This window comes from Petromyzon marinus, chromosome 10 (genome assembly GCF_048934315.1).
Source record: "Petromyzon marinus isolate PM22_M1 ecotype Great Lakes invasive population chromosome 10, UKy_Petmar_22M1.pri1.0, whole genome shotgun sequence".
In the NCBI taxonomy this organism is placed as follows: domain Eukaryota; kingdom Metazoa; phylum Chordata; class Hyperoartia; order Petromyzontiformes; family Petromyzontidae; genus Petromyzon; species Petromyzon marinus.
This window is the reverse complement of record NC_133676.1, coordinates 7,225,192-7,245,621: the sequence shown is the minus strand read 5'-3', so window position 1 is coordinate 7,245,621 and position 20,430 is coordinate 7,225,192. Positions and strand designations below refer to the sequence as shown.

The 20,430-nt window shown below is 43.8% G+C and overlaps 1 protein-coding gene across 3 annotated transcripts in view; it reads right to left on the bottom strand.

Moving 5' to 3' along the window:
• POU6F2 (POU class 6 homeobox 2) overlaps nucleotides 1–20,430 on the bottom strand; it is a 57,660-nt gene that overhangs the window by 24,767 nt on the left and 12,463 nt on the right. For all 3 annotated transcript variants that reach the window (XM_032951554.2, XM_032951556.2, XM_032951555.2), the window contains exons 2-6: nucleotides 16,572–16,625; nucleotides 15,381–15,449; nucleotides 12,466–12,997; nucleotides 5,957–6,051; nucleotides 5,588–5,792 (exon numbers count right to left, since the gene is read on the bottom strand). In XM_032951554.2, the coding sequence (XP_032807445.1) occupies nucleotides 5,588–5,792; nucleotides 5,957–6,051; nucleotides 12,466–12,997; nucleotides 15,381–15,449; nucleotides 16,572–16,574 (904 nt within the window). In that variant the 5' untranslated portion in view covers nucleotides 16,575–16,625. The remainder of the gene's footprint in view (nucleotides 1–5,587; nucleotides 5,793–5,956; nucleotides 6,052–12,465; nucleotides 12,998–15,380; nucleotides 15,450–16,571; nucleotides 16,626–20,430) is intronic.

Here is a 20,430-nt window from a genome sequence, read left to right as displayed (position 1 = left end):
AGTTGAGTTGATGCCAAAGAGCTCCATTTTGGTCTCATCTGACCACAACACTTTCACCCAGTTGTTCTCTGAATCATTCAGATGTTCATTGGCAAACTTCAGACGGGCATGTATATGTGCTTTCTTGAGTAGGGGGACCTTGCGGGCGCTGCATGATTTCAGTCCTTCACGGCATAGTGTGTTACCAATTGTTTTCTTGGTGACTATGGTCCCAGCTGCCTTGAGATCATTGACAAGATCCTCCCGTGTAGTTCTGGGCTGATTCCTCACCGTTCATGATCATTGCAACTCCACGAGGTGAGATCTTGCATGGAGCCCCAGGCCGAGGGAGATTGGCAGTTCTTTTGTGTTTCTTCCATTTGCGAATAATCGCACCAACTGTTGTCATCTTCTCACCAAGCTGCTTGGCAATGGTCTTGTAGCCCATTCCAGCCTTGTGTAGGTCTACAATCTTGTCCCTGACATCCTTGGAGAGCTCTTTGGTCTTGGCCATGGTGGAGAGTTTGGAATCTGATTGATTGATTGCTTCTGTGGACAGGTGCCTTTTATACAGGTAACAAGCTGACATTAGGAGTACTCCCTTTAAGAGTGTGCTCCTAATCTCAGCTCGTTACCTGTATAAAAGACACCTGGGAGCCAGAAATCTTTCTGATTGAGAGGGGGTCAAATACTCATTTCCCTCATTAAAATGCAAATCAATTTATAACATTTTTGACATGCGTTTTTCTGGATTTTTTTTATTGTTATTCTGTCTCTCAATGTTCAAATAAACCTAACATTAAAATTATAGACTGATCATTTCTTTGTCAGTGGGCAAACGTACAAAATCAGTAGGGGATCAAATACTTTTTTTCCCTCACTGTACATCCTTAACAAAATGCCAGGGGACTCATCGAAGTTAATTTGCCCATGAAACTGCCACACAACGGGTTGCTCTAAGAGTGGATGTTATGGAGTTGCTTTTTTTTTCAAAACACCAGCAGGAAAGCGCAGAGTAGCTTGGCCTCACCTGCATCAATGGGCACATCGCGTTGTTTATTTTGGACCTCGTGACTGAAAAGTGTTATCATGGAAAATCTAGGAGAAATCTCTATTGTGCCTTTTATTCCTCAGCCTCAGGAAGAGTTTACGCCACCTCTAGACTGAGATTAATTATTCAAAAGTTGATTCGGCTAAAGGTTGCGAGGATATTTATGAAGCCACCTTCATTTGTAGAGAATATACTTTCTATTTCTCTGTTCGTTTATTTTGTCCTGTTGAAAGCCTAATCTTGCTTGACTGACCCATTATAAAAGTGGACCTTTGGGATTCCTATAACCTACAACTTTTGGTGATATTCATATGGCACTGTGATCATTGTTATTTGAGTGAGTTAAGTATTCCTGCTCTTTTGACTTCACATCAGAACATTAAAGAAGGATAACCAGTAGTGTGTCTTCGGTAAGTTGTGCCCACGTCAGTGAGAAATCTTTCCTGATGTATAATAAAATACAAGAACATAAATATTATAATAATAATAAACATATAGTGGTATACACTTATCTTTATCTGATTTTCAGTAAAAACCTGCACACTTTAAATGAAGGGTTTTGCTTCGAGCACCATAGGTTATATGAATTGCTGCCTTTGATATTTTTGTAAGTGAAGATGTGCCTTTGTTATGCAGTGACATATTGAGGTAAATAAAAACTAAAGTTCGTAACATGCTTTTGAAAGTAGTAAACACAAATTTACTCTTGAATTGCCAAGGAAGAGTGTCTCCTTATAGTCTACAGAGCCAATCTATTAGTTCTGTTGTTAAATTAACCAGTTGACCATCGTGCATGCTTGGAATGCTCCATATGTATTGATTTGCCTTGACTTGCATTGAAGAAATTACTAAACCTCCACTTTATCTTTAAAATATTTAAATTCTAGAAAGTGGATTTATTTTGACATGCAGTGTTTCTCTTTGCATCATACTCAGCTCCACACTTTGAAAAGACATTGAAACTGAAGTCTGACATTCACCCATACAACAAACACTCCCCATAAAGCGTACATAGACTTTTGCAGCAAACTCTATTAGCGAGCACCTATTAAGGCTGGCACAGCACACTGGGGCGTGTAGCCAGCATGACACCCAACCGCCTCTGTCTCCCCAGATAATGATGTTACATTTAACTTTGCAGAATTACCTGTAAATATTTTATGCAATTAATTCCTGAACGATTTTTGGACTTGATAATCTGAAGACGGATTCCTATTTTGAGTGCAGAATTTGGGAAAGTGCAGTAAATATGATAAAGATGGCAATGACAATTATTGAGAGGTTACGTGCGTACGTGTGTGTGTGTGTGTAGTGCCTTGGGAATAAGTATACATGGTAAAGAAAAAAACGTTGGAGCATCCGATGACTGTTTCAAGCACATCTGTGACAATTTGCACCGCAGTTATAAATTATTTTATTTTTGGCAGCAACACACTTCCTACCACAAACCACTTTGTGCGCGCAAAGCTCTCTGCGGCAGGTTGGCCGAGTGTTCGCCCGCAGGACGTGTGGTTGAGGCCGCGTCGATCAATAACCCCCCATTTAACAGGCAATTAATTTGAACGCTAATGCGTGCGGTCGGAAGAGTGGGTCTTCGACTTTCATGGATGTGGACAAAACTTGCAGGCTGTGCGCTTAGACCCAGGGGCGAGAAATAAAAAAAAAGCCTCCACCGCTTACACTCATCCGTAAACGTTGAAACAGCAGAGCGATCTGTTACTTCTAATGGCAAATTTGTTACCGCAGAGTGATCTGTAACGTCTCTTGAACAACAAAGTCATTCAAGACACCGTGGTCACTTTCAATTAAGTGGTGTGAGCTCAGACTTGGCTTCTACACCAATATAACAAAAAGCCATTTCAATCAGTGCCAGTGCATTCAGTAGCACTGGCAATAACACTGATGCTCATTTTCCTATCTCATTTTTCGAGGGTCATTTGGCTAATGCTGCTGCCCTCTGTACACTTGCATGCCTTTCCTAATTTTGTTCATGAGAACGGTCCACTCAGCTTGTATTCCTGCAAGGTTGTCCTTAACAAGACTAGTACTGGCCAAAGGCTTTACATTTCTGCAGTAAAGAGAACACTAATTGGCACGAGTTCCTTACAGAGTCCCGTTATCGCACTTAAGGGGGGCCCTTTCCAGACTTTCATTACATGTACCTCAAAAGTGCCACCGTGCCTTTATCAAGAAGCAGTGTGTGGTTTTGTACGACAAAGGCCTTGCATACACACCAGGTATCGTATACTATTCGTATGGTCTGTCTCACTCAAGAGTAAAAATCAGGGTCTTTATGGGGGAATTTCAAGCAATTACATGTTTTTATTTACTTATTTGGTTACTTAAATAAATGTGTGCTCATACAAACAATTTGAGTGACCATGTTTTCCCATATATATCAAGTGCATCACAGCGATTTGGAAATGTACATTTAACAGATAAACTGAAATACTACCGATAAGGTTGTTTTGTCCAAACATATCTGTGGTTTGCTGTTTAAGTCACTGGCTGTGGCTTAAAAAGTAAAGATAAATGCTCAAACCATTTGGCACAAGTGTGCGCAAAATATAATCATATGGTAATGGAAAAGCCACAGAGGCACAAATCACATTCATTGACTTTTATCCAGGATTTTGCCAAGCTTTACCCAGGCATGTGTGGAGCCTACGGGTGTGTTTAAAATAACACACTGAGCTTATCGGAAGCATAATTGATAGGATGGAAATGTATTCCCCCAAAAATGTCAGATGAGCTCTGCCATCTGTAGTGTTCCGTGAAGGAACTCGGTGCCACCTGCGTAATCTAGAAACTAACAAAAATTACTCATGATGAGGGAGTCCTTTTTCTAAGTCTCATGATATTGTCCTCACTGACTCCCCAAAATGTGTGTACCTACTCGTTGTTTGTTCATTTTCCATGCCCTATCAAGTGTCTTGCTTTGTCTTTGGGTTCTTAGGAGTCTCTTAGCTTGGCTATGAAATCTGGATTTTTTAGAAATTAATATTATCTTGAAATGTGATCTTTGACTACTAGTTTTGAACTGCATGATGGTCAGTAACAAGGAAAACCATGACATTTCTAACTGCTGGTTGATGTTTTTGATTTACACATACATTTAAGTGTTTATCAGAAAGATAATGAGGCCACTGATTTGGCCACACTGATTCCAAAAGTCATACAATGCATTGTCAATGTTTTGTCACATGTTTGATTACATGACATTGAGTATGAAGCAATTTACAGTCATATTCAGTGGAGGGGTGGGGAGGGGGGGAGGACCAGTCACGTTAATTTTTAACGTAAAAAATCTCCTTGACCTGTGACCCCCCGCAGGACCTGTCACTCGTGAAGCGAGAAGAGGGAGCTCGCGCATGTGCACGTCTGGTCTCCACGCTGCGCGCGTCGGAACATACATCGGGACAGCAGATGCGCTTATTCTGTTCGCGAAATGCCCGTGTTTCCACGCGCCGCTCCATTTCACCCGATGCGGAGACGCATGCCGGGCGCGGCGGGGGGAGGGGGGAGCTCATATTTTAATGACGTCAGATCCCAAGATTGGCCCAAAAGACCCAAGAGTTGGGCCAAAACCGTTGGTTTCCATGGCCACGGGTGTCAAGGGAATCCGACTTGAACCAGAAATGCAGTGTCAGGTACATTTATCCCCATTGCCACGCCAGGGATGAATCGAGCCGATATTTTTCTGGGGGGTGGGGGATAGCGGGCGGAGGGGGGGGGGGCAAGGTGGGGTTAGCCGACTTGAAACGCCTGAGCAACTTTCACTCAGAAAAAAAACACGTAAAAAGACCTGTCGCGTACGAGTGTAGGATTTCTTGGACCAGATAGGTAAGTTTTGCGAGCTGTCCTCACAATCCTGGAGTGAGAGACGTGAGGTAAAGGAGGTTTCAGATTATTTCAGACGATGCCAAAATTTGAAAAATTGGTCCCGATTTGAGCGCAATAGCTGTGTTTAAAATATATATATAGATTTAAAATCCAAGTGGATATCTTTAGATTTTTTAAATATACTGTTGTTTTATTTCAAAACATATCGTGCTTGCCCTTTTCATGGGATAGAGTTATTTTTTATATGAACCTACCATGATCTGAAATCAAATTTTATATCAACGTGTGAAAATAAACTGCTGCATTAAAATGTTAACTTTGCTCGGCAGAGTCTATGTGGAAGATCTAGGTTGCAAGATAATGCAATGGGAATGCTCAGAAGAAAGGTTTTGAAATGCACCTGATCTCATCGGATCTCACAAGTGCGGCAGGTTTGAGCTGGAATATTTAGCTTGAATGGCCAGCCACCGAGCACAACAACGTAGTGCTGCAGGGCTACTGCAATGCAACACTGTCAACAGTTCAGCCAACATGCATTGTTGTACTGGAGTACACTCCCACATCCATGCTCCCCACATTCACTGACCAGCATGATCAAAGCACACCGGCAACCCGCACGGTGTGGGTGAGGTGCTCATCCAGTGGTGGATAGACAAAAGGGCTGTAACGTGCACGTGTAGACGCGGCAGCGCAGGGCACTGTGTGCGCCACTACCTTGCATGTTGTGCAGGGGCAGCGCCAGGATTCCACTGGCCGCCGCTGCCGCCGCCGCAAGCCCCTGCATGTTGGCCAGGCTGGCGGCCGGGAGAGTGAGCACCACGCCCTGCTGAGGTCCCACCCCAACCGCCTGTCCCGCTGCACCGCCCAGCGCCGAGCCCACTCCCGCCATGCCGAAGGGCAGCAGAAGCGGGGACACCAGCTGAAAAGGGCACGCACGTGTTGAACTTCTTTCGCACCGTATGTAGCCAACCGTGCTGATCGGAGGTGCGGATGAATGTTTCTCACTGAAGAAATGTCCTCCATCAACATTGGTATGGGAGTGTGCTCTTTTGTTGGCTGAGCAGCTGAGCAGTTCTGAGGTACCTGTGGGCCTGTTGGCTGGGTTGCAGGAGGATACTGTCTGGAGGATGACGTCTCCTGCTCTGTCTCTCCTCCTTGGTTGGTGGTCGCTCCACAATCTGTTCAGTACAAAGAACACGATCACATGACAACCCACCAAAGGACACAACAAATATCACTGTAACTTATAAAGCTGTAATTGAATGCAAAGATTGGTGATTATCATGAATGTAGTGAGTCGCGATTTGATTCAGTGACCATCTCATTTGAAGTTTAATTGCTCTCATGTGTACACATTTGGTGAATTATTTTCAATAAAATTTGACGTAAGAATATAATTCGTACATAATGTGCATACACTGTGAACACTGTAATAGATTCTTGCACGCATAATTCAACGCACGTGTTGTGAGCATAGGAATCAACTGTCAGTGATAAATTGATGCATTATTACATGCCTGTCTTTTAATATTACAGTGCTAACTTTACTATAGTTTACATTTATTGTAATGTATACATGTATATTGTATGCCTGTGTAATGCTATGAGCGCCAATAATCTGTAGTAAAAGCCTCTCCGACTCTCCGAGCAGTTTTTTTTTTTTCAGAGAGCGTAAACGCAAACATACTTCAAAACGCATTGATGTGGCATTAAATTGATCATTTACATGCAAATGTACAACGATGATAACGTGTTTCATGATCAAATGAAGAAACAATATTTTTAATTGCGTGGAATACTTAAATGTGTTTTTTTTAATATATATAACATGACCTAAGCCAAATTTGAAATTTTGTTCGTAAACATTCCAGAGCAAAATACAATAATGCAAAAATGCAGCAAGGAACCCTAAACAATAAATCATCTGAAGAATACCTAACAACTAGCCAGGTTGAATTTTCAATCACTTTTGTGACCTGCAATGGTAGACGAGAGTACCTTGTTCAATTTATCACACTTTCCCAGCCTGTTCACTTAAACACTGAAAAAAAACTAAACTTTCAATTCTTCTCTCCACCCACAAAAAAGCAGTCTAATGCTCCGTGAAATGGGGTGGCTTGTTAATGGACCCACTATCGAATTATTCATGTTTTCCAGGACTCATGTCAAGCCAACTTAAGTGTGTGCACTTTATTTTCTCCTCTGCTGACCAAGGGTTAAAACTAAATCAAAGCTGTTTCAAATGCAGTGACCATGCCGAAACAAAATGCAACGGTAAGACGGGAATTTTAGGTGCCAAATAATAATGAAAGAAAAAGACTGGAGGAATAGTGAAACAAAACTGTTTAAAGCTTAGCAGGCAAAAAAAACTTTTAAAGCAAGAATTGCTTGACAAGGCATTGCGAGTGCCAAGTTTTCACCGCAGGGTTAGGTAACGTGCCATGACTTCTTTGCGTTGCTGTACACATACAAAAAAGAGCGTAACATGAATGAAATGCAAATGGGAATCACAGTATATGTCATGCACGTTACAGATAACAGAGGTGTGCAACCAGGCAGAAAATTATCTGAGTCTTTATTCACATAGTAATGAACTTCGGTTGGAACCGATAATTTGTTTTAGCATTTTGGCCTGCAGTGCCTAAAAGTCGAACTTAAAATAGTGTTCGGTGTACTCAAGATATTTCTACAGGCAGTCCTCGACTTATGCGCACCCGCCTTATGAACACCCGCAGTTATGAATCAGCTTCCATGAAATATAAATACAATTTTAATTGACTTAAAAGGCAAATTCGCACCTGCAAACTGAACCGCGGGACAATGTTCTTCAGCAGAGCAATCCTCCGCGAGGTGTAACGAGTCAGCCTCGCGCTGGCAGTGAGTGTTTTTGCATGTGTGTGAAAGTGTGTGTGTTAGAGTGTATGTGAAAGTGTATGTGAGAGTGTATGTGAAAGTGTGTGTGAAAGTGAGTGTGTGTGAAAGTGAGTGAGTGTGAAAGTGTGTGTGAAAGTGAGTGAGTGGGAAAGTGAGTGTGTGAAAGTGTGTGTGAAAGTATGTGTGTGAAAGTGAGTGAGTGTGAAAGTGAGTGTGTGTGAAAGTGTGTGTGAAAGTATGTGTGTGAAAGTGAGTATGTGTGTGAAAGTGAGTGAGTGTGAAAGTGAGTGTGTGTGAAAGTGTGTGTGAAAGTATGTGTGTGAAAGTGAGTGAGTGTGAAAGTGAGTGTGTGTGAAAGTGTGTGTGAAAGTGAGTGAGTGTGAAAGTGAGTATGTGTGTGAAAGTGTGTGTGAAAGTGAGTGAGTGTGAAAGTGTGTGTGAAAGTATGTGTGTGAAAGTGAGTATGTGTGTGAAAGTGAGTGTGTGTGAAAGTGAGTGTGTGTGAAAGTGTGTGTGAAAGTGAGTGTGTGTGAAAGTGAGTGAGTGTGAAAGTGAGTGCGTGTGTGTGCGGGAAGTGGTAGTGCAACTCGAAGCGCGTTGCACTATGAACCCGGCGACCAGAATTTGATTCCCCCTCACGGTCACCACCGGTGACAATTATTTGAATCGGTCCTGGGCCTCCCCTCGCTAAAGACTCAGCCTCAAATGAGTACCTGGTGCGGTGCATAAACATCGCCACTGGGGAGACAAAGGCGGCCGGGCGTGATGCTGGCCACCCACCCCTCATGTACCGTGCCGGCCTGCATAGGTGCTCGCTAACAGCACTTGCCCCAACAGTCTGTTAAGATTACACGGGGGATCTTTGCATGTATGTGTGCACGCGTGCCCCGTGTGTGTGTGATTGTAGTGACTCATCGCGCCCCTTCCGACAAGCAAGCCACCATCAGGACTCAAGGTAAGTGAAAATAAAACGGACTTTTTTTCCTATATATGTTACTTCATTTATTGCTTTATTTACTATACAGTATTTTAAAGTGTTACATGCAAATGTACAATCTTTCTTCTTATTTATAAGTTTAACAATGCTTCCCTTTTTTGTAAATCCATAATACGTTCCATAACACTGACCGTAAGGTCATTTAAATACATTAAATTGTCTTCCGACTTACTAACCATTTGACTGACTAACGGGTCTCAGGAACGAATTATGTTCTTGCAAAGGGAAGCATAACTCTGCATTTGGCTGCTAACTGTGCCAATACAGGATTTGTGGGAATGATCACTAAAGGTGTGCCCTGTGGTTGAATCGTGCGATTCATAGTTTTGTAAATGTATTGCACTAGCTCAGTTAGCGCTGCCTAATGACGGCCTCTTCCAGTGCACAAGTTGTCCAAATGGGCATATATGAATATTAAGTCACTCGTGACCCTGTATACCTTTTCGATTTCAACGTTGTGCTGAATTCATTTACGTGAGCATTTGTTTAACAAACGTAAATGGAGCTACCCCAGGAAACCCCTCAACAATGACTCAAATAACACTCTCTCCTCAGGCACAGAGGCCTTGTAACAAAAGCCATGAAATTGAAATTTTAAATATGGTTAACATTAAATACAATGAAATGCTACAGTGTACTTTCCAGGAAGCATAAAACATTTTATATCACTTATATTATAAAGCACTCATTATTGTCAATGCATGCACACTAATGAAAATTTAAAAACAAGTTCCCAAGATTTTTGAAAAACTTTCTTCACTATTATTTACGGATAATTTGTTTAAAGGAAAATCAGCATAGAACCATAAAATAAATCAAGTATATGAATGTCAGAACCCTTTTCAGATCCCATGACAGTACGACTGCAGTTTTACAAAGAATTACTTTTAAGGGATCAGGGATATTTTATAACTCTTCATATGGAGCTTCACAAAGGTGTTCTTATTATCATTCACAAACTATTCAGTGTTGGAGCTTCAGCCTAGAGTTATAGACTTGTGTTTTTTTAGTATATCTGGTGGGCCCCTAGTTTGACTGGAGAGAACCTTACTGGAACAAAACTGAACATCTGACAACATGACACAAAAGTGTGAGGCTGTAGAACAGCGTCAATCTGGAATTCCCAGAGGCTGAAGCTATGTTTCAATGCTTGTGAGCAGTCTATAGTTTGTTGTGTTTCCTCGGGGTAGGATTAAAGAGAGCCTTTGCTTTATCAGAATGTGAGCTAGAATAGTTTCCCTCGGACTGATATAGCACAAGCTTCTGCCTTGGCCGTTGCATTCGTTTTCAAAAGGCACATTTTAGAAGCTCTACCATATGCCGTGTAATCTCCTTTTGGGCAGTCGTTGGTAACCAAGTTGAAACCATTTTTATTTACTACGAAACTTGAGAACCCAGAGTTTAATCACAGGCAGCTGCCCAGATTAAAACCCAGAATCTCAGCAGTGCCAGCTCAGTGCTCTAACCTCTGAGCCACCGCCCACAACGAGGCTTCCCATTTAATAATAATAAAAAAGGTTTTTTTTCTTCATATTAGGAGTTGTATTTACATTGGATAGTGCGGACTGAGAATATCACCATAGGTAATATGAGGAACAAGTTGTGCAGCATTAAGTTTGAATATGAATGTCCAAATTAATTATATATATATAAACATGTATTACTGTAATTATTATGAAACACGGAAAAACTGTTTGACAGAATGAGCATCAACAACGTTAACTACTTAAGTACACCGTATCCATTAAATGTCTTTATTGCGTAGTATTTAAGGCCTTGAAACCACACTTTTAGCCTCACAATGTGGAGCAGCTTGGCGGGATGCTGCCAAATTGTCTGCACGCCACAACTTTTCATTTTTAAATCGCTCCCGTGGGCCCCTCGGGGGAGTCATAACTCGCAGTGCTTACTCGCCGCAGATGTATGCAAAGCGAAGTAAAGCGCTGGGCGATTGGAAAATCAATAGCGATCGAACGCCCCCTGACAGCTCCCGCTCCATAAAGCGTGGCACGTCGGAAAGCTCTCTCTCCCCCACCAGCAAAGAGCTCCCGCACCAGCACAGAGCTCCCGCACCAGCAAAGAGCTCCCCCACCAGCAAAGAGCTCCAGCACCAGCAAAGAGCTCCCGCACCAGCAAAGAGCTCCCGCACCAGCACAGAGCTCCCCCACCAGCAAAGAGCTCCCCCACCAGCAAAGAGCTCCCGCACCAGCAAACGTTTTGTTTTGCCGCCTCCCGCTCACCATCCAAAAATCTAAATCCTGGACACTGACAAATGTTGGTACAAGGAGCCACGGAAACACAAATAGGCGTGGAAATTGTTTCCGCTGTTCACAGTAATGTTTGCATATGCAATAATATATATACACATTTGGTACTATGACAGTCAGTCGTCTCAGAGAATAGACCCAGATGATGATGTTTAAGAATGACTTATTTATCTTATAAGGCCCTGGAAAGTGTGTCCATATAATGTAGAAGTAAATGTTTAATTCTCAGAGGTGGAATCTTCTTCACATGGCTGATGTTGATTTGGACCAATAACTATAATTTTACATTGAGGTGGTTGAGCTAGATATTTTGTATCAGTAGTATATCACCGTGATGCCTCCTTAATCTTTGTGAATCGGGCAGTCCATGTAAAGCTGGAATAAGTGACGTAAACAGATTTAAAATGATCAGGATGCGAACCCAGTTTAACAAAAATTATGGGTGGCTACCTAGATTCAAACTCAGGATCTAAGCGGTGCGAGCCCAGTTCTCTGAAATTGGCCGCCTGGCCAGCTGGCCCTTTCGCTGTTATGGATCGTTTTCAACAGTGGCGTCACATTTGGGCCGTGACATATTTTTCTTTAAGCACACATAAATTCCTCCATGCGTGGAATTCTTTTTGTTAGCATTATAGCTATATGTGCACGCGCGTGCCTCTGTGTGCGCACCTGTGAGTGCGCATATAATGTGTATATAAAATGAAAAGTGCTATTGCCGGGCAAGCAATTACAAATACAGTAAAACCTGCGAAAGAAAGCACAAACACTTCGCTTCAGGGTCATTCCACTGTGCTCCCTCATACGACCACACTGGTCACACTGTCTTGCCAACATGCAGTTATTTTACATCCAAGGTCTTCGCTATTTCCTCGTTCCATTCACAAAACATTTGGCCTTCAATAAAGTTCATCACTGAGAGTATGGAAGGAGCCTCGGAATGTTTCCACACAAGCACTGAGAGTGCTTATTTCTGGTATTGAAAGTGCTTATTTCATAAAACGGACATGAGTTGGAACATTTTTTATCTCGATATTTTTTTTCTGTTTTGCAAATGCCAACGGCCATACATTTTAGATGCCTTTCGTGTCCTGGTTTGCTGTTATTCATTTGAATGTAGCACTTAAAGTGAAATGCATCGCTCTATTTTCCCATGTCCTTTCACTTGTACGAAAATGGTGGAAAGAATCAATGATTTTAAAATGTGTTTTTTTCACTCCTTTTTTAATATAAAAGTGATTCAGAAGTATACGATTTTTTAAACACTTATGAAATCGCACAAAGGAAGATATAAAATATATATGGTATGAAGTGATATTTCTTTCCAAATATCACTTGCAACAATTTTGGAAACCCGACAAAGAAAGATTTGTTCGTTGAAAACAGTGCAAATATTTAAGGTTGAGCGATATTTCACAAAACAAAACCGCAAGAGCGTTTATTTGTTCCATGCTTACCTGTGTCTGGTGTCATGCTGCCATCTTGGTCGCTGTCGTCGGACCTCGTTGCCATGAGCGACGACTCCTTGAGGTGCATTGGACTGTGCTCCGGTTCGTGCCTCTCGCCGGCCTGCAGAGCCGCGGCGTCGTGACCCTCGGCGGAGCCCGAGTGACCCCGAGCCGCGCAGCTTCTGTCCCCACCGGCCGCCAGGATCGTCAATTCCTGCTCGAGACGGCGTTCTGCCTCCGCCCGGCCCTCGCCGCTAATGCCGCCGCCACCGAACAGCGGGTCTCGTGCCTCCATGAGACAGCCCGCGAGCAGCGCCCGTCTCTCGGCTTCCATGGCCAGGGCAGCCGGGGCCTCGCCCTGCATGCCGAAGACGGCTCTCCTCTCGGCAGCTGCGAGCAGTGAGCTCTGGATTTCGGCGCCCGTGAGACTGCCGAAGATGCTCCGCCGCTCCCCGGGCTCGGAGGAGAGAAGCGAGGAGCCCAAGGGCAAGGCTTTCCTGCTCAGCTGCTGCTGCTGATGATGCTCAGAGATCATGGCATCCTGAAGACACAACACGTCGGAATGAACGCGCCCTGTAAAGCTTGCAAGGCCATATGTTGTAGTGTGTGCACTAGAATTCACGCAGCAGTAACGTTTATTAGTTGGTGAGTCCATGTATATTTGCGAAATACTGTATCAGATGTGTGACGAGAAATATTCGAATTTCCTTTACGCAACATTAATATAGTTTATGGAAAACAATTATAGGATACGTTGTATTATTTTACTTTTTAACAAGAGTGATGCACGGGTATTTAAAAAACCTGAATTCCCAAGATTGACATTGACAGTGGTAACGTCTTCTAAAAATGTAGATGCTTTATCTTACAGGGTCAATAATGGCATGAGGAATATGGCTTTTTTATTCTGTGAGCTTCCTCGTGGCAATGACCAACAAGTCCCGCATTGATAGATCAATCAAACTTTATTGCTTTGTGTCTCCTAGTAACTCACAAATACCACATAGAGCGGGACTTCTGACGTTAAGCTGTGTACATTGCAGATATATATTTTTCTGAGTATGAGAAAATAAAACCAACTGCTCAATAAATGTAATCTTCAAAAATGATAAGTTCTTAAGCTTATTAAACCCATTTTGATTTGCAATGAAAGGCATATATATTTTTTATTAAACGTATTACAAAAACAAGATAATATATGTGTGGGTGTTTAAACAACGTTTATAATTGGTGTTGTGAATGAACATTCACTGTGGTACACACAGCTGTGATAGAAATGTATTATTAAGTAAAATATTACGTACATTATAAATGTTACATTCCTAATTGTCAATATGTCGTATCTGATTTATGCTTGTTCCCTGATTGTGTTCCTTTTTCTGTCTCTCGGTGTAATTCCAACTGTGTACTTATCCACACATATTTGTGCCCTCTTCATCTTTTGTTCCATTTTCTTTGGCAGTATCCCCATGTGTTTGACCTATACATCACAGCTAGCGGTACGCACTGATTGTACACTTTACGTTAATTAAAGTAAATAGGCTTGCCCAGGACACTTGATGATTCATGCATGAGACTTGGTGACAGAATGGCTGCGAAAATGAGAGACCGTTTGCAAGAAGATTACCATCGTGGAAATGAAGTGATAAGATTAGTTAATGTTCAAGAGTCCAATGGATGGTAACAGTAGAACTGAACTGAGGAATGGCAACGGCATGGTAACATCTTCCCTCTGATATTGGAAGCCACTGGAGCTATGCACTTTTAAATCGAGAATCAAAATTACTTCTTTAGAACTGCTTTTATGTTTAGTTTGTCCTTCCCCCGCACATCCAATTACCACGGTTGGCTATGTACGGTGCGAAAGAAGTTTGACATACAGTACGTACATAGGGGGGTCCTTTATCTGGTTGTGAATGGGAAAATAGCTAATGATGAATGTTACATTTCGAGTTAAAATAATACATTGTTAAAATACTACATTCATCTTGTGTATCAGTCTGCAACTCATACGAAATGGAACAATTTCAAGTACCGTAATTTTTTTTTATTATCCTTTTGGTTGTGATTGAATGTTCAGTTGAAAAAAAATCGGACTTGGGGGGGTACAAGAGTTGAGTTTTCAGGTAAAGTCACGAAGCAATGCTTCACACGAGTACATTTAGAGTCTATTCTTATAACGCAACAAAAATAGAAAAAAATAAACAGGTACACGTTGCCTGGAGCTCTGGATTATAGCATAGCAGGCAGCCTCCTCCACCTTACAGCACTGACAAGGACAAATGTTCGCAACACAGCACGATGCCTGTGGTTTATGGTTTTACGTGCGTACCGGCTAAGGTTGATTCTACATGCATTGCTCGCAGGTGAGTTGAATGCCCTTTTTTCTTGCTAATTCATTTATCTATATTTGCCTCGCTACATGAGGGGGGAGGGGGGATCAGTGGAAGAAGCGGTTAACACACCACGCATGAACTCAGCGACCTGACTTTGATTCCTAAGAACAGCAAACATCAGTGGTGAGAGAACCATCGCTTGGCCACATCCCTAACAACTAATCCGCGCTCACCAGCGTGGCCTAATGTCAAAGGTAGAGTGAGGCCTTCATTCAGCAGTCGATGGATAAAGGGGATGTGAATTTTAATGAGCATGTTTACACATTTTTAACTTGCTATGTAAGGAACGAGAACACAAAAGGATATGCTGATGGTGTGGGTGATAGAAGTAATGCGAACAGAGACAGAAAAGGGGAAATTAATTTCTCTGTAGCACTGAAAGTAATTTTTCTGCAGCACCTAAGCCCTGGCAGTAAACACTTTAGAAGTGATGGTTCTCTTATCATTAGGTACTATTTTCAACTGTGATTCGTGATAATATGATGCTCCTTTGGAAACCCTTTCAGCGTGCCACTCTGAGCTACCTACCAGCCTTTGATCCCAGGTCCACCGTCCTCCTGGAATGCCAGCACCCCCATCTCCCAGGGATGTGTAAGCCTGCATTCCGCCGTGTCACGCAATCACATCGTCTGCAAGTCACGAGCACGCTCTGCATCTGTGTTTCTCAGTCTGTCGGTGTCCTTTAACCAGCAGACGAAACACACCTTTCGCGAGACACATATGGTGATGCTACATTGGCAGTGGCGCTCACGTACAGTTTACAAAAAAAAACTCAAAACGTCTGGCAATGCCCCTTCTTCATAGCACATAATTGATGTGTTATTTTACGTGCTTATGACAAAGGACCATTACCGGAACAAGCGTCACCTATTACATAGTTTTTTTTTCATTTTAAGGCAATGCTACTGATGAAGGTGTTGAGCTTTTTGGTTTATTTAGACGTGTGAAACATTGCCTCTATTGTAACACCGACGTGGATCTTCAACTCTGGCCATCGCGAGTCACCCTGGAAACCCAGCCTCGCCCATCCCTCCCCCCGCCTTGCCCCCCTTAACTTGCATACGAGTAGAAAGATTACGAACAACGAAAAGTTGGGAGTGTGGCCGGTCGAAGGTTTAAGTTGAGCAATACCTGCACGGATGCATAGTCACGTGGTGTCCGTGTGCAACAACCGCATGGTTACATGCCTCCGTGGCATTTTTTTTAATTACACAACTCATGCGATCAGAAACATTTGAGAGAATAGTAGTTTTCCCTGTGGGATTGCCAATGTTAACAATTCATCCTTTCGGGAAATGGTACGTAATTTTGAAGTGTATTTTAGTCAGTATTTTTTATTTCTCCAATTTAGTTTTACTGACATTTTGCTCCTAGACATATAAAAATTCAGTTTAACCAAAGTACGTTGAGAAAATGCCATGCAATTGCAACTGAAATTTGATTTTAAAATCTTCTAATAAAATAAAAACTGAACATTACCATATAAAATCAGTAAAATGACCACAATTAGTTACGGTATTTCTACAGCATAGCACATGGTAGCTATTCTGTATATCCTTAATTCAGATCATCTGGTATTTGGTGAAATCTTGAATTCGCAAGACGGTATCACTTGGCATATGTAGACTGCAGTGGATAACCACTAATTGGCATGCAGTTTAGTCCCCACACTTGACCAAGAATAAGTAATGTGCATCGTGATGTTTGTGTCGTACCTACCATGGGTATTACCAGTCAGCCGTGGCCTCATCAACTACCTCCCAAACCGACAAGCTGAAGATTAAGCAAAGAAAAACAAAATATATATCAATGAAGGCATAAATGTACATCATTCTAGAAATTCACATTTAAACCAACAAATTGTCACGCTGCATTATCATGCGCTCACAACGTATGCATTTAAAAAAAAGATTTAAGGTGGCTTTCCGATATTTTTATGGGTTGTATTCACTGAGAGATATTCAGCGCGAAGTCCGACGTTTCCCTCCATGTGCTGGGAACTTCTTCAGGAAATGGATTGGAAGCTACCAGCACGTGAACCGTGCTGGTAGCTTCGCGTGGAGCAACCCGAAAACACAGCGGAAAGCCATCCAGCAGAACCACATAAACCTACATGGTAGTAATATTCATGGATATTTATCACACGCACTGAAAATGCACGGTATATAAAATATATTGATCAATTATGATTAATTGTTGATATATGTATTTACAGAAAAAATGCCAGTGCTTTCGATGCCTGCAACGCTTACATCCCTAATGGTGCTGTCTCATTCTGTTTGTCGAGAGCAGAGCTCAATGACTTCACCGGCAGCTCATTCTGCCCCCTTAAACATCTCCCTCACCACTGAGCCGAAAAGAGCAGAGATTACATCACAGACGCGCTCAGGTAAAGCGACCGAATAACGGGAGTCGCTGGTTGATTCAATTCATGGACGACGCAGAAGAGAGAGAGAAAGATGATGCACACACAGACCACGAAACTTTCCAACCCTCCTAGCTCAGTCGATGAAGGCCGTCTTGCTGCCGGATTTTGAAGCCTCCTGACAACGTCACTTCGTCTGTATGAAGAAAATCAATGGGTTCTTCTCCTGCTTGAATAAGTTATGCACTCGCCTCTGCTACTCTGCATTAATTTTTGCAAAGCCCTCCTTCTCCCTCTCACGTTATTTGCCACGCCATTTTGTAATTGCGCGAGACAGTATAAGTATATTAGGGATAATGCACCTTGCCTGAGCTAAAGTGGGGCTGGCAGCTGAAAGGTTACTCGAAGGATCAATACCGCTGCTGTGACAAGACTCTCATGTGCATCCATACCCTTGCGTCTTCCCGTGCAATTAAAGGACGCTCACATACACGAGACACTCAGCCTGTAGACGGTCAACCAGTTTGCGAATGTACGCTATTTCTTTTCAGGCGTGCTTTTGCTGGGAGAAATGATTAAACAAGGTAAATTACAATACGAGGAGAAATATCGTTGAAAAGTGATTCATTTTAACTGCTTATGAAGTCTGAAAAGATGTCGATAATCTGTAAATTAATATTCAGCTCGATGTTATGACAGTACCGTAATAGACATTTCAGCCACTTACCATTATGTTCAATAGATGTATTTATTGTCTGGGTACAGCAAAGAAAACTATAAAGTTTTTTTAAAAATTCTAATTACCACTATTTAAAACAAAGGCAGTTTTAAATATTGTTGATTTATATACTTTAAAATGACTGCGTAGAGGTTCAAATGTTGTACTATTTAGTTATTTTAAGCAGTTGTCTTTTTTATCATATCTCGTGGTTTACTTGAATCACACATTTCTTCAGTGGAAATAAAAAAATCACAAAAAGATGATTTACATTTCGAATGTAGTGACATTGGGGACGTCACTGTGCAATGCCGGCCCGAGAGAGGCACGGCGTGCGATGTACTCACATCGCGGACCCCCCGTGTATGTGGGTGTAGTACCGGCCCTGGAGGGGCTTGGTGAGCGCTGATGGATAGCGCTGAGTGGCACCACGTTCGGCGTGCAGTGCCGACCCCTACAGGATGGGGTGTGAGAGTGTCAGCCATGAGATGGGGTTACTATAGGCCGTGACACTCTGGTTGACCCCGGAGGACACATGACTAGTAAAGTCTACACAGGGCCCCCCAAGTGGGGGCTAAGGGTGGTCACGTGTCAGAGGGGGATCCTGCTGGAGGATTCGAGAAGGTGGTCGTGGCCAGGGGCAGAGCCAGCCACGACCAGTGAGGATATAAGCCGGGTCCCCAGAGGGACCGGGGTTCAGCGTTGTTGTTGTCATCCTGAAGAATCTACATTCGATGTCCGAGAAGAGTCGCCAACACGTGGACCTGGACCCAAGCTGGGGTCCTGTCCGTTGTATCTACTCCCAGTGTAATTAGTGTAGTTAGCCTGGTGGTCCACCGCCATAGGTTGTTACCCCTATGTGTTGGTATCAATAAATGTGTTGCCTCCAAAGAGTGCGTCTGCGACTCAGTTGAACTCACTACAACTGGTGTCGGAAGTGGCCAAACGCTAATTTACTTAGCTAGCCGTTTAGACTATGTCTACGCGACGCAGACTACGTACCAGGATGTCGGACGATGAAGATGAAGATCTCATCCCTCAAACAGTCCTGGGGATGGCGACCCCGGAGGATGGAGGCGAAGCGTTCTCGGCAGAGCAGAGCACCGATCGGGCATGTGACAGCTCACTGCCGGCGGGAAGGAAGCTCCAGACAGCACACGCCTGCCTCGCAGAGCTACTCCAAGCCGTGGCATCCATCCTCGCGGAGCTCCACCCCGCGGAGCCAGCGATGGAAAAAGGAGCAACGGAGCCGAACAGGGACGATGTTCCCACCGCTATTTCCCGGCAAGCGGGAACTTTTGTGGCGCTTGCAGCCGCCATATTCTCAGAAGAGCGGAGTGCGTGGCCCACCAAATCCGAAGCTGCGTCGAAATCACCGGTGGACGTTCCATCTCTCCGGCGACGACGCCCCTTCGTGAAATAATTTACGGTCGCCGGAGGCGACTGGGTGGCTTTCAAGCGGCGGTTCCTGACGAACGCCGAATTGGCGGGGTGGACGGAGGCGGAGGCACTGAGAGCACTGCCCGCCGCCATTGATGACGACACCCTGGCGGAGTTTCTCATCATCCCGCCGTCGGAGAGGGCCACACTGACTCAAGCCTTTGACCAAATGGTGGCAATTTACGAGCCGCCGTCGAACGTGTGCCACAAGTTCGCTACGTGAAAGAAAGGGGAAGCCGAGACGCCCCTCACCTTCCGTAGCACACTTTTGGCGCTAGCGAAGGCTGCTTTTCCGAGGATGGACCACGACGAAGTCAACTCGCTGGTCCTCGAGAGATTGTTGGCTTTGGCTAAGGACCCCAACATCGTCTTGCCGGCTGTAGACGATAATCTTTCGTCTATCAAGGTTGCAAGATGCATCCAGGCTCAACAGCTCTTGCAACGGCACAAGGGGTTGGTGGCGTGTACCGCGCCCCGTGAGCGGCCGGATACACCTGAAGACGTGGAGCCCGTCCCAGCCTGCGCGTCAACCCAGAGCGGAGGCGGGCAAGGGGACGGTATGGTGCGACGGGCGGAAGACCAGTGACAGCAGAAGACATTTCCTCGTCCGGGGAACAGCCCTGTCGTGTGCTCCAGCTGCGGCCTGCCGGGGCATGCCTCATCACACGCCGGGAACTATTAGCTATTGTGGTTTTTGTGCAACAGTATCGCCTCTATTTGTATTGTAGACGCTTTGAGGTGTGCTCTGACCATGCAGCGCTACAGTACACGCTGCATGTTGAACAGCTGTCTGGCCAACTTTCACGCTAGTTGGAGGTCCTCCAGGACTACTCCTTTGTTACCTATCTCAAAGGCTCCTGACACACGAACGCTGACGCCCTGTCGCGATTACCAACGAATGGTGGGTGCGCATGTTTTTCGGGCTCTGGGCACTGTAAGCCGCCCAATGAGCACTCGACCCCTCCCCTTGCGGCATCGGCCGAGGTTGTAACACATGAGGTGGCCGAGGGTCCGATGGCGCGTTACGCCATCATTTGGTAGGACCACGAAGAATG